We start from the raw sequence: 14,275 nt of genomic DNA on the forward strand, positions 1-14,275 counted from the left end.
CTTTTAAAGCCATCCAAGTTGGTGACCATCACCGCCTCCTGCTGCAGTGAGTTCCACAGTTTGACGATGTGCTGCTTTTACCTCTCCTGAATCTTCCAACATTCAGCTTTGTTGGGTGTCCAGGAGTTCTGGTGTTAGGAGAGAGGGAGGAGGACTTTTTCTCCATTCGCTTTCTCCTTAATTCATCCATAACACTGGGGAACAATTTTTTTTCTCATTTTCTGTTGCATGAGATTTTTCAACTGTTCTTATATGTTCTTTCAATGCTAGTTTCAAATCTGAAATCAATTTTCGTGTAAATTAAAGTTATCTTTAATTTTCCGACTTTTGCCGATATGTCATATTTACACTGGGGATAAGTGGACACTGACACATTGATCTACCCTAACCACATGGTAATTATTGTTTTGCAAACTTAATTTTTCTTTATTTTTATACTTTTGTAACTTAAATATTTGTATTTTTCAGATCGGACCATGGCTTCTTCAAGTAGACAAAAATGTGTAAACAAGGGAATACATTTTTTTGCATACCTCCAACTGTTCCTAGATAAACATGTCATTTTCAATGCTATACACGTCATGTTCAATGCTATATAAGTCATTTACATTTATACTCATATTGTACTATTTTGCCTATGTGTTTAATAAAATATTGAATACCTGAATTGTGAAAAACAAAGATTATGGTGAAAAGTGAAAAACATGAATTGCAAAAAAACTAGGGCTTACAGAACAAAAACCAACTTCAGATCTGAAATCAGCACGTCGAAATTAGGTTAGAACTGCAGGTGCCAATGCAACAATTTTTTTGTTTCCCAGTGTAAACTGAAAGGTACCTAAATCAAAGCACTCCGGGATTCACTTCTTACAAGATGTAGCAGAGGCCACCAACTTGGTCCGCTTTGAAAGAGGTTGAGGCAGCTTCACAAGGGAAAGGTTTTATCAGCACTTACTAACCACAGTTGGAGAGTTATGCTGGAAACCATAGGAGGGGCGAGGGCTCGTTGTCAGATCCTGTTGTAGGCTTCCGACCCCTGCGAGAACAGAATGTGCCCTAGATGGGTAATAATAATACCAAAACTACTAATAATACTTTATTCCCTGTGCATCTGGCTGGGCTTCCCCAGCCACTCTGGGCGGCTCTCAACAGAATATTAATAATAATAATAATAAAAGCAATAAAATATCAAACATTAAAAACTTCCCTGAACAGGGCTGCCTTCAGATGTCTTCTAAAAGTCAGATAGTTTTAATTAACGCCAGTAGGACTACAAGAAGTTTTGTAAGGAGAAATATATGAAAGGTTACAAAGTAGAAAAAGAATGGAGATTTCAGCTATGAGACTATGAGAATAGGGAAAGTAAGAAATGTATACTAAGAGATTAGATTGGAAAATTTTCAGACGAGATTGATGGAAGTCAAAAATTGTATAAGATGTAAAAGTATGTTTAATTATTGTGGAAAATGATGTGTTAAAAAACTTATAAAAAAAATTATATAGGAAAAAAAGTCAGGTTGTTTTATTTCCTTGACATCTGGTGGGAGGGCGTTACACAGGGCGGGCGCCACCACCAAGAAGGCCCTCTGCCTGGTTCCCTGTAGCTTTGCTTCTCACAGGGTGGGAACTGCCAGAAGGCCCTCGGCGCTGGACCTCAGTGTCTGGGCTGAACGACGGGGGTTGAGACGCTCCTTCAGGGATACTGACCCAACAGGATCTTCTTATACTTTTATCTCTGCATTTGTGTCCAAGCCGCTTCCACTTAACCTGGTTGCCAGCAGGACTTTCTAAGCATTGTGCCCCAGCCTCACCCCCGACAGCAGCAAGACTGCCTGCGATTCAGCTCCTGAGTTTGTTTCCAGAGTTGGTTCTCTACCATGGAAAACAAAAAGGAAAGAGTGCGTCTGGGCATGTGCAGAGGATCTGCCTTTATCTTCACCAAGAAACGACAGGAAGCCGACACACGTTTTGGATCAAAAGTTGAGTTTATCGCTATTAGGAATCATGTTTTTCAGACAACCTTGAATCAAGGCACCTCTCCCTTTGGCAATGAAACCCTGAAGACGCACCCCACCCCTCCCTTGCCCAGTAAACGTTACTGGGAATTTGTGGGTCACAGTGAAGACGGCACGTGGGCATGGGAACATAGTTTGGCACAGACCTGTGGAAATGGCAGTTGCAACCAAGAGAAAAGGCATGCTTAAGTGAATAAGCAGAGACATCACCTTGCAGACAAAGGTCCGTATAGTTAAAGCTATGGTTTTCCCAGTAGTAATGTATGGAAGTGAGAGCTGGACCATAAAGAAGGCTGATCGCCAAAGAATGGATGCTTTTGAATTATGGTGCGGGAGGAGACTCTTGAGAGTCCCATGGACTGCAAGAAGATCAAACCTATCCATTCTGAAGGAAATCAGCCCTGAGTGCTCACTGGGAGGACAGATCCTGAAGCTGAGGCTCCAAGACTTTGGCCACCTCATGAGAAGAGAAGACTCCTTGGAAAAGACCCTGATGCTGGGAAAGATGGAGGGCACAAGGAGAAGGGGACGACAGAGGACGAGATGGTGGGACAGTGTTCTCGAAGCTACCAGCATGAGTTTGACCAAACTGTGGGAGGCAGTGGAAGACAGGAGGGCCTGGCATGCTCTGGTCCAGGGGGTCACGAAGAGTCGGACACGACTGAACGACTCAACAACAACAAAGTCAATAAGAAATTTAGAGCTTCTACTTGACCCCCATATCATGGGCATCCTTGAACCCAGCCTGGGCAAGCGATAAATTGGCTGTCTGGCACAGCCTGGCAGATGTCTGCTCTTATCCAGGGGGGAGACGTACACACCTCAGCAGCCATCCCTGAGTAAGCGGCGACATGTTTAGTGCTGCTGCTCATTTTGGGGAAGAGAGGAGGAGACCCCCGTCTCCATAGCAGTATCCCTGCATCCGTTCTGGCAGTGTCTCCCGTGCAAAGCGTCCTTCAGTCTGCCTCTGCCAAGCCATCTCTGGGCACGTGGTGAGGGATCGCCTTGGTGTCACGGCCAACCTCCCTCTCCCGCAACTGAGGCTCTTCCTGCTGGTACCACTGCTCTTCATTGAAATCTGGGAAGAAGAAGGCGATTTCCCTGCTGGCTGATGCTGCCGAATCTGCAAGGGAGGGGGGAAATGTGAGCGAGTACGGGGCCAGGCTGATCTTTGGAGCGGAATTCGAAATCAGCTGGCTGCACCGGCAGCCGGTAAAAATCCCACTTCGATTTCAAGGTGTTCGAAATCACTAGCTGGCTGAATTGGTCCTACTTGGGCCAGCGAGGAGACCAGGGGAGAATTAGCTGTGGGATCCCAGAGCGGGTAATCTTCATAAAAAGGGGAGGGGGAGGGAAGGAAGCGGAATAAAAGATCAGGCTAAGTTCAAGTTGAAAGTCAGGCAGAATAGCTCTGTCTGCGGAAGGAGATTAAATCCTGCAGGGCCCTGGTCTCATGGGACAGAGCATTCCACCAGGTCAGAGCCATCACTGAGAAGGCCCTGGCCCTGGTGGAGGATAATCTGACTTCCTTGGGGCCCGGGACCTCTAAACTATGGTTATTCATGGACCTTAAGGTCCAATGCAGGGCAGACCAGGAGAGTCCCACCCCCTGCAACGAAGGAATCTTATGGTGGATTCCAAAGGATCCCTTGGTACAATCCCGCTCCCTTGGCTACGACGGTTCCTTAGCCCTCTTTGCTGGGCCCAGACTTTGGGGCTCCTTTGCAAAGGAATCTTTTACAAGTTGCTTGGAGAGCTTGTCCAAAGTTCTCCTGCTCCCCATTTCCCGCCCCTCCCGGACTCACCTGAGCCGTGGACGGTGTTCCGGGTGTCCGTGAGCCCAAACGACCCGCGGATGGACTCTGGGTCTGTGTGCTGGGCACGGAAAACCTTAGTGGGACCCATCAGAGACCTCCAGAGCGGGATGGCTTCCTCGTGGGCAAGGATGTATGTCCTCATGGGGCCGCTGGAAAGGAGGAGAGAGAAGGCGCAAGGAAGGTCAGGGGGTCGCGTCACACGGATCTTGCAAGCAGCCGGACTGGCGACCAACTGGCTTCCATGCACAAGTCAAAAGCGCAGGCGATAAATCTTAAAAGCCCTAGGTGGCCTCGGCCCAGGATATCTCCCTTCCAGTGTTCAAAACTGGCCAGGCGCCAGTTGCCTTTTGCGACTGGCACAGGTCCAATTGCAACCAAGTGAAGGTCTCTGGATGGCAGGCTGTCGACTGGGGAAAGCAAAACGTCACTTAAGAGAAGGCTTGGAAATATTTTCCTCGGAGCTTGAAAATAGTTTTCGTCTGCATGTAACAGATGTAACAGGAAAGGCGAAAAGGTGAAGAATATGTAGAAAGCACAATGAGGTGAATCGGAAGTCAAAAGTGTGTGTGATGTTAGACGATGTGTTGTTAATGTTGAGTTGTCATTGAGGTACTGTCTTTGTTTGTCCATGTTGTTATATGTGTTTTGCAATAAAGTTATAAAAAAAGGATGAATAGTGTGTCTCTGGAGATTCAACACAGGAGCAGTGTACTGATGGAGTGTCTAATTCAGGGGTCAGCAAATATTTCAGCCAGGGGCCGGTCCACCATCCCTCAGGCCTTGTGGGGGGGCCAGACTATATTTTGAAGGGGAAAAAATGAAGGAATTCCTATGCCCCACAAATAACCCAGAGATGCATTTTAAATAAAAGCACACATTCTACTCATGTAAAAACACCAGGCAGGCCCCACAAATAACCCAGAGATGTATTTTAAATAAAAGGACACTTTCTACTCATGTAAAAACACGCTGATTCCCAGACCGTCCGCGGGCCGGATTGAGAAGGCGATTGGGCTGCATCCGGCCCATGGACCTTAGGTTGCCTACTCATGGTTTAATTTCTCTCTGCCTATGCTCAAGCTGTATATTTGCTAAGCATTTTAATGTGCAAAGAAAGAAAGAAAGAAAGAAAGAAAGAAAGAAAGAAAGAAAGAAAGAAAGAAAGAAAGTTAGTTTTAGTCTGGGTTGTTTTATCTGATGATTCCATAGACAGAATTGCAGAGCTAGAAGGGACCCAGGCATGTCCAAGGCCTGTTTTGGGGGCCTAATCCAGTCCAGTCAGTTTAATTTGGCCCCTGTGGCAGTTTATTTCCTGGGGTAAAATCCTAAACAAACCTCAACAACTTCAGTGCTAAAAAAACCTCAACAAGTTCAATCCAAAAAAAGGCTAACAACTTTGGCTGGCTGGCCCTTTGGTTGGCCCTCACAGCCCTTCACTTCATCAAATCTGGCCCTCTTTGAAAAATGTTTGGACACCACTTCTACTCCAACCCCCCAGCAATGCAGGAATATGCAGCCGTCCCACATGGGAATCGAACCTGCAAACTTGGGATTATCAGCACCATGCTTTACCCGACTGAGTTATCCAGGTGTTGTAAACCACGTTGAGATTTGTTCGTTAATGGCAAACCAAGGTGGTGGACTGTGCTGAAATGCCAAAGCTGACTGGAAAACTCAGGAACCGAGAGGACAAAAACTTTATAAAAGAATGGGGGAAATTTACAACTTTTTAAAGAGGCCGCCGTAAGCAGATGGAAACACTGGCAGGATTTTTATTTCACTTGTAGCGTAACAATTACCATGGAAAACATGGAATGATATAATAGTTGTAGAGTTTGGAGAAGATGCAGTTTTAAATGATTTAAAGGGGACTCCAGGGAAGGAGGGGGAGAAATCCTGAGACTCAGAGGACTCTCTTCATATGGATATGTAATTGAATTTTTAAAATATAATTTTCCATTGTAAAAACCAAATAAAAATGATTTTTTTAAAAAAAAGAGAGATTTGTTCTTTAAAATATAAAGTGGTATAGAAATGGAAATAATAATAGTAATAATAATAATAAATTAGGGCACCAACCTGGTATTATCCAGATGTTTTGAACTACAACTCCCACCAGCCTCCGTTATGTCTTATGTGTTTTGTATTTTATTACGCAATTTTTGTTTCCTTGAAAAATCTCATTTAATTAAAAGGTATACAATTGCCGCGGACATACCTGGCCATGAATTCCACCAGCCTCTGGTAGAAGAAACGCCCTGAAAAAGAGACCGAGAGCCCTGAGACCAACGCACGCTTCTGGGAGAGGTCTTGAGAGCACCCTTCCCAGGAGTTACTGCCGTCCTTTCCCTATGCACACCATGGGTGGCACACCAGAGCTGGACTCCAACTCCCATCTGCCCCAGCCAGGGCTGATGGGATCTGTAGTCCCAGACGCCAGAAGGGCCACTGGGGGTTCTCCACCTGCGCTGTGTACAAACTGCAAGAGCCTTCCTGTCTCGTGTGACTTCCAAGCTATCTCTTGAAGGACACCATGGCCCCAAACACAGACTCTTGGAGAAGCGCCCCAGTTCAGAGCGCCTGCCTTTAATGAAGAAGATCTCAAATTCAATCTCCAGGTAAGGTCGTGAGAGACTCCATCGTCCAGCCTGGTGGTTCTGGTGGTTCCCTCCCTGTGAGAAGCAAAGTTACAGGGAACCAGGCAGAGGGCCTTCTCGGTGGTGGCACCCGCCCTGTGGAACGCCCTCCCGGCAGATGTCAAATAGAAAAACAACTACAGTGGCGCCCCGCAAGACGAATGCCTCACAAGACGAAAAACTCGCTAGACGAAAGAGTTTTCCGTTTTTTGAGTCGTTCCGCAAGACGAATTTCCCTATGGGCTTGCTTCGCAAGACGAAACGTCTTGCGAGTTCTTGCGAGTTTATTTCCTTTTTCTTAAAGCCGCTAAGCCGTTAATAGCCACTAAGCTGCTAAGCCGCTAATAGCCGCTAAGCCGCACGCGGAACGGATTAATATCGTCTTGCGAGGCACCACTGTACCAGACATTCAGAAGACATCTAAAGGCTGTTCAGGGGAGTTTTTAATGTTTGATTCTATTTTTAATATTCTGTTGGGAGTTGCCCAGAGTGGCTGGGGAAACCCAGCCAGTTGGGCAGGGTATAAATAATAAATTATTATTATTATTATTATTATTATTATTATTATTATTCCTACCTAAAACCCTGGCGTGCAAATGCTGCCAGTGAGGGTTGGCAGCTTTGCGTGAGATGCTCTGATGCTCTGACTCAGCAGCGCCGGGTTTATGTATAAGCTAAACAAACCATAGCTTAAGGCCCCACTCTCTTGGGGCCCCCCAAAAAATTGAAAGGAAAAAAACCTGGATGTACATTTCCAAAATATAAAATGAAAAACCAATAAAAATAAAACCTACATACAACAAGAGTGTTTTGTGTTGTGTCAGCTCTTATGGTGTAAGTCCTGGGCCCCGCCTGCTCGCCTGCTCCCTAAAATATCCCTGGTTTGCTCCTTTCTATATATAGGGTGCCTACATTCTGCATGGACGGGTTGCAGGGCAACACGTGCAAATGGCTTGAGATACCTATGAGGTCCATCAATTACCATATAGCATATATACAACACAAAAACAGCGGCAATTTGTTGTTGACAAAGGACAGCTGGACATATCAAGGGCCCTTCAGTAGCTTAGGGCCTCATCAAACCGAAATCCGGCCCTTGGACTCAATAAAAGCCAGCTTCCTAGGCTCCACACGAAAAGTTTCACGTCTACCCCAGACAAGACACAGTTCCTACTTGGATGCATTAATTCCATGTAGGACACTTCTCGTAACCTGTATGAAGGACATCGCGCGTGATGGGCAGGAGGCAAGACCATGCGAGCTCGTAAGTTGTTCTAAACTATGTTCAAGACCACAGAATCACAGAACTGTAGAGTTTAACGGGACCCACGAGGGTAATCTAGTCCAACCCCCTGCAATGCAGGAGTCTCAACTAAATCATCCCTGACAGATGGCCACCAAACCTCTGCTTGAAAACCTCCATGGAAGGAGAGCCCACAAGATTGCATTTCAATGTTGCAGCCTGCCCTGAGACCTTTGGGTGCGGGGCGGGTGATTGATCATACAGTGGTACCTCGCAAGACGAATGCCTCGCAAGACAAAAAACTCGCTAGACGAAAGGGTTTTGCGTTTTTTGAGCTGCTTCGCAAGACGATTTTCCCTATGGGCTTGCTTCGCAAGACGGAAACGTCTTGCAAGTTTTGTTTCCTTTTTCTTAACACCGTTAATACAGTTCTGACTTGACTTCGAGGAGCAACTCATAGAACGCGGTGTGGTAGCCTTTTTTGAGGTTTTTAAAGACTTTGGTGATTTTTGAAGCTTTTCCAAAACTTTCCCGACACCGTGCTTCGCAAGACGAAAAAAATCGCAAGGCGACAAAACTCGCGGAACGAATTAATTTCGTCTTGCGAGGCACCACTGTAATAACAGAACCACAGAGGTGGATTATTAAATGTGTTAATACGGGTAGAAGTTATAAACACTGCAGCTGTTGAGTGAATTACTATTACGATTGTAATACAACTGGTTTTAAACGCAGTGTAAGGTAGCCTGTATGGGAGTATATTGTATTTAGTTATGGGGTATCAGAGTTTTTAGGGGGTTAACCAGGCTGGGATAGCTGGGATAGTAGGCTTGCTGGTTTTTGAATGTCTGACGTAGATTTTTTTCAATTTCGTTGTTCTGTATAGGACAATGACATTAAAGATTATTGTATCGTATCGCTTTGGAAGCAGAATAAACAAACAAACAAACAAACCTGTAATTCTAGCATGCCGGGGGGGGTGGGGGGGGGACCAAAATGATACAACTGGATATTTGATTAATTGATATTTGATTTGGTATTGTGATTTGACATGGATATAATGAGGTGTCTTTTGGATTCTTGTCATTGGAAACTATTAAAAAGTATTGTTTAAAAAAAAATAAAACCATAGAGGTGGAAGGGACCCAAAGATTCATCTAGTCCAACCACCTGCAGTGCAAAATATCACTAATAATAATAATAATAATAATAATAATAATAATAATAATATTTCTTTGTGTACCTGCAGTGGGCTCCTAACTTGCCCCGCTAGCTGCATGGACCAGTGGGTAACTGCCATGAGTTGCATCTGTCATGGGCGTCTGAGCTGACATTCCTGCATTGCAAAGGGTTGGACTACAGGACCTTTGGGGGTCCCTTCCAACTCTAAAATTCTATGATTCTAAGTAAGGAAACAGCTTCCATGTTTCCCCTGGATTAGAGCCATCTAAGTGCCCCTTCCTGGATTCTCTGCTGACCCCACCTACTTCCTGGACTTAGCAATGGGGTATTTTTTTTGGGGGGGTGGTCCTGACCTGAGTGCTCCTGGTAGAACTTCTGGCTCTCCTGCCTGCTCCACGTCACATCCTTGCTCCTGACGATCAATAACCGGTTGTCCAGAATGGTCTGGTGCACAGCCTGGGAAGAGAAGAGGACGAGTCGCTCTGAAGCCAACGCTACAGACAAGGAGACGGACAGGAGGGGCAGTGGGGAGACTTTTTGCAGCCTTGGGAGCCAGGTTCGAATCTAGTGGCCACAACCTTGAGCGTATCTCATGGCAAAGCTCTCTGGAACATAGCTGTCAACTTACAGATTTGAAAATAAGGGACCAGCAGCCTCGAAAATAAGGGATCAGCAGTCAAAATAAGGGATTTCCAGAGCACAGGTAGGTTCAACTTCTCAGCTCCTCCGAGCCAAAAGCAGAAAGCCCAGCCAGCAGCCAAGCAAAGCCTCAAGCGGTGGTTCCCACAGCGCAGCAACCCGGCAAAGGGGATACAGCAAGGAAAAACACCATCCCCTCTCCGCTGGGAAGCACTGAGCAAAGGCGAGTCCCCAGGCAACGCGGCCGATTTGATTGGCACAAGGCATGCAAACTCCACCCCCCAGTCGTTCTTAGACTCCTTATTCGGTGAGCAACGCAGCCAAGCAACACAGTTGGAGCCTCCCTCCTCCCTGGCCGGCAGGGAGGGAGGGAGAGGAGCTGCTTCGTTTGAAACCCGGGAAATTTAAGGGACATCATCAATAAGGGACAGCAGCGGGACACGGCGCTGGGATAAGGGACTGTCCCGTCAAATAAGGGACAGTTGGCAGCTATGCTCTGGAACTGCTCCGTAAGCAGCTGCTCAGAGTTATTTCTAATGGCAGACAGTGGGGCAGCCCCAAAGGGAAAGACACAAAGGGCAAATTGCCCCTCTAGGTCTCTCCTTCGGGGTGTGGCGATTGTGAAATATTGGAGCAGAAAGCATCTAAATTAAATCACCTGTTCAGGCCTCGACCCCCCCCCCCCCAAACTGTCACTGCTGAATATGTGGACCAACAACACGCAAGAGCTTCTGACATGGATGTGAACTGCAGCTGGGATTTCAACAGCCCAGCAATGGAAAACCTTGAGGGGAAATCGACATTTAATTTGTTTTATTCTGGATTGTTTTGTTTGATGTTTTAATGTAAACCTCTTTGAGATTTTTTTCTTTGAAAACATATAGCAGTACAGTGGTACCTCGGGTTACAGACGCTTCAGGTTACAGACTCCGCTAACCCAGAAATAGTACCTCGGGTTAAGAACTTTGCTTCAGGATGAGAACAGAAATCGTGCAGCGGCAGCGGGAGGCCCCATTAACTAAAGTGGTGCTTCAGGTTAAGAGCAGTTTCAGGTTAAGAACAGACCTCCGGAACGAATTAAGTTCTTAACCCGAGGTACCACTGTATAGAAATGAATAATAATAATAATTTATTACTACACGCTGTTCTTCTTAACTTAGCTCCAACTCTCGGGCCCTGGAATCTCAGCCTGGCACCCCTGGCGCCCGGGTGCCCCGCACCCCTGGCGCCTATGGTTAAGACGGCCCTGCTAATAGGCCTTCAAAGTAGACCCCCTCCGATCGGAAAGTCAGCGGTTCAAATCCCCACAACGAGGTGAGCTCCCGTTGCTCAGTCCCAGCTCCTGCCAACCTAGCAGTTCGAAAGCACACCAAAAAGTGCAAGTAGATAAATAGGTACCACTGTGGCGGGAAGGTAAACGGCGTTTCTATGCACTCTGGTTTCCGTCACGGTGTCCCGTTGCTCCAGAAGCAGTTTAGTCCTGCTGGCCACATGACCTGGAAAGCCGTCTGCGGACAAACACCGGCTCCCTTGGCCTGAAAGCGAGATAAGCGCCGCACCCCATAGTCGCCTTTGACTGGACTTAACCATCCAGGGGTCCTTTACCTTTTAGCTGTGTTCATGTCCTACTTGTGGGTTTCGCTTTGGGGCATTTGGTCGGCCACTGTGTGAACAGGAAGCTGGAAGAGCCATTGGCCCAATCCTGCAGGCTCTCCTTACCTTCTTTGGTCCTTACCTCGAGGAAGAGAGGGTGAGCCACGGCATCAGGCTTGATGATGGCAAGGGTGAGTTGCAGGACCCGCCGTGGAGCTTGCAGACCGGCCCTCATCCTGCTCACTGGTTTCCCATGCCCTGGGTGGGGCTGGCAGGTGCTCTGTCTGTCCGTCTCGTGGTAGCCCGTCCCCAAAGCATCAGCCTGGCAATATAAAGTCAGGTCAGTGCGGTGTAGTGGTTAGAGAGTGTCCGACTAGGCCCTGGGAGACCAGGGTTCGAATCCCCGGCCAGCCATGAAGCTCAGTGGGCAACCTTGGGCCAGTCACTGCCTCTCCAGCCTCCCTCAAAGGGTTGTGGGGATCGGGGAGAACCGTGTGTGCCACTTTGAACTCCTTGGAGGGAAATAAAGACCAAAAAATTGAAAATAAATAAAAGAAGGGCAAGATTTGGAGAGCACTGAACAGCCAGCAAGAGGACACAAGTCTCAGCTGTCGGGTGCTCAAAATTCTGCCCTGGCTGCCCATGCTCTACCAGGCTGGGTTAAAGATTCCTGAATTAATATACAAGGAGGTGTTGAAAGGATGAAAACAGGGGGCGTATTAGGGGCACCTCATGTTCCTTGAAGGTGTGGGAATTAGATATTGAGGCACATGGAAGTCAATCAGTGCCTTCCGTGTATGCAAAATGTCTGGCTCATTTAAGACTATATGAAACATTTATTCTAAGTAATGATGGGACTCACAGCGGGTGGAGAATGCTTTTAGTTTTGTAAATCTTTATTATTTGTAAAAAGATTCTTTGTAGGAGCTAACACTTTATTATTTCTTTGTGATTTTATGCTGTGGCCTACCCTGTGGGTATAGGGCAGTATAATCATCATCATCATCATCATCGTAATCTTTTTTGCAATGTTGGTGGCAAGCAGGTCCATGGTGGGTGGGTGGGGGACCCTACATTGCAAAAAATATTACCCTTCTCTTAAAATTGTATGTATTGAGTTCCTACATTTTGTACAAAGTACATCAAAGTAAAGCAAGCAAAACAATACAATAACAACAAATTCTATTATTATTATTATTATTATTGCTCTTTTAGGTGGGACATGAACTGAATAAATAAGTAATATAAAAAGCAATGGTGCACAGAGATAGGCAGTTCTGCTCCAGATATTGTAGGATGCAGAGGAGTCACCCAGCAAATATAAAAGCATAATGAAACATTAAACATTTTTTCTAAAAAAAATCCAAAACACTTCCCAATACAGATTTGCTTTCAAATGTCTTCTGAAGGTGGTTGTTGTTGTTTGAATTTGTCTACTGCCCTATCATAGCTGTCAACCTTCCCCTTTTTTTGCAGGAAATTCCCTTATTCCAGCGCTGTTTCCCGCTGCTATCCCGGATTGTTAGATATCCCATAGACTGTCCCTGGGACAGGTGAGGCTGCTGATCCCTTCTTTTCAAATTTGAAAGTTGACAGCTATGTGCCCTATACCTGCAGGTCTCAGGGCGGTTCACTGATCCCCTTGGCACCTGGTGGGAGGGCACCAGAAGAAGGAAGGAAGGAAGGAAGGAAGGAAGGAAGGAAGGAAGGAAGGAGAGAGAGAGAGTAAGAGGAAGAGTGGGGTGGGAAGGGAAGGATGGAAGGGCGGATGGGAGGATGGAAAGAAGAAGAAGGGAAGGGAAAGGGAAGGAAGAAGGGGTGGAAGGAAGGAAGGAAGGAAGGAAGGAAGGAAGGAAGGAGAGGAAGAGAGGGGTGGGAAGGGAAGGATGGAAGTGAGGGAGGAAGGAAGGAAAGAGGGAAAGAGAGGTTTTCCCCTCCGCTCTGAAGCTAAGCCACGGGGTTGGGGGCCCCCAATTCCTCCCCCCTCGTGAGTGGGGTTGCGGGGGTGAGGGAGCGGGGGGTGGAAGGGCGGATGGGAGGATGGAAAGAAGGAAGGAGGGAGAGAGAGAAAGAGTGGGGTGGGAAGAGAAGGGAAGGATGGAAGGGAGGATGAATAGAAGGGAAGGGGAAGGAAGATGGAACGGAAGGAAGGAAAGAAGGATGGATGGAAGGAAGAAGGGAAAGAAGGCAGAGGGGTTTTCCCCTCCGCTCTGAAGCCAAGCCACGGGGGTGGGGCCCCCCAATTCCTTCCCCCTCGTGAGTGGGGTTGGCGGGGGGGGGTGAGGGAGGGGGGATGGAAGGGAGGATGGAAAGAAGGAAGGAGGGAGGGAGAGAGAGTAAGAGGAAGAGTGGGGTGGGAAGGGAAGGATGGAAGGGCGATGGGAGGATGGAAAGAAGAAGGGGAAGGGAAGGGAAGGAACGAAGGAAGAAGGGAAGGAAAGGAAGAAGGGATGGAAGGAAGGAAGGAAAGAAGGATGGATGGAAGGAACGAAGGAAGGAGGGAAAGAAGGCAGAGGGCTTTCCCCCTCCGCTCTGAAGCCAAGCCACGGGGGTGGGGCCCCCCAATTCCTCCCCCCTCGTGAGTGGGGTTGGCGGGGGGGGTGAGGGAGGGGGGATGGAAAGAAGGAAGGAGGGAGGGAGAGAGAGTAAGAGGAAGAGTGGGGTGGGAAGGGAAGGATGGAAGGGCGATGGGAGGATGGAAAGAAGAAGGGGAAGGAGGGAAGGGAAGGAACGAAGGAAGAAGGGAAGGGAAGGAAGAAGGGATGGAAGGAAGGAAGGGATGGAAGAAGGATGGATGGAAGGAAGGAAGGAGGGAAAGAAGGCAGAGGGCTTTCCCCCTCCGCTCTGAAGCCAAGCCAGGAGGGTGGCCCCCCACTCCCCCCCCCCGTGAGTGGGGCTGGCGGGGGGGTGAGGGAGAGGGGGGTCTTTGTGGTTTCGAGGGGGGAGAGGTCTCTTGGGGGGCGAGAGGATCCTGCCTGGGGGGGGGGTGAGAAGAGGAGGCCTCATCCTGCTCCGGTACCTGCCTGTCCCCGGCGGCGGCGGCGGCTGCGTCTCCCTCCTCCTTCCTTCCTTCCTTCCTTCCTCTCTCCTCCTCTTCCTCCTCCCTCCCTCCCTCCCTCCCCGGTCTCCTTGGCGACGCGGCGCTCCGTC

At 47.7% G+C, this 14,275-nt stretch overlaps 1 protein-coding gene across 2 annotated transcripts; it reads right to left on the minus strand.

The window, feature by feature from the left end:
- Positions 1–1,962: 1,962 nt before the first annotated feature.
- On the minus strand, positions 1,963–14,259 carry NME6 (NME/NM23 nucleoside diphosphate kinase 6). 2 transcript variants are annotated; one of them, XM_081023300.1, is made up of 6 exons: positions 14,149–14,259; positions 11,268–11,447; positions 9,247–9,349; positions 6,051–6,090; positions 3,821–3,981; positions 1,963–3,138 (listed from the first exon to the last, which is right to left on the minus strand). In XM_081023300.1, the coding sequence occupies exons 2-6, from the start codon at positions 11,358–11,360 to the stop codon at positions 2,972–2,974; spliced, it is 564 nt and encodes a 187-aa protein (XP_080879426.1). In that variant the 5' UTR covers positions 11,361–11,447; positions 14,149–14,259; the 3' UTR covers positions 1,963–2,971. The 2 variants fall into 2 exon arrangements, with proteins under 2 accessions (XP_080879426.1, XP_080879425.1); XM_081023299.1 differs by having other exon boundaries at positions 14,145–14,222.
- Between the last annotated feature and the right edge of the window lie 16 nt (positions 14,260–14,275).

This window comes from Podarcis pityusensis (genome assembly GCF_964106645.2).
Source record: "Podarcis pityusensis genome assembly, chromosome: 10".
NCBI classification, from domain to species: Eukaryota; Metazoa; Chordata; class Lepidosauria; order Squamata; family Lacertidae; genus Podarcis; species Podarcis pityusensis.

Bases quoted from the DNA above. Each gene is read 5' to 3' on its own strand.
- NME6 (XM_081023300.1), bottom strand. From the start codon at position 11,360: ATGAGGGCCGGTCTGCAAGCTCCACGGCGGGTCCTGCAACTCACCCTT. The intron at 6,091-9,246 runs GTCAGGACCACC...TCTCTTTTTCAG, and splicing joins GTTCTACCAGGAGCACTCAG to GGCGTTTCTTCTACCAGAGG. The intron at 3,982-6,050 runs GTATGTCCGCGG...CCTCCTTTCCAG, and splicing joins CTGGTGGAATTCATGGCCAG to CGGCCCCATGAGGACATACA.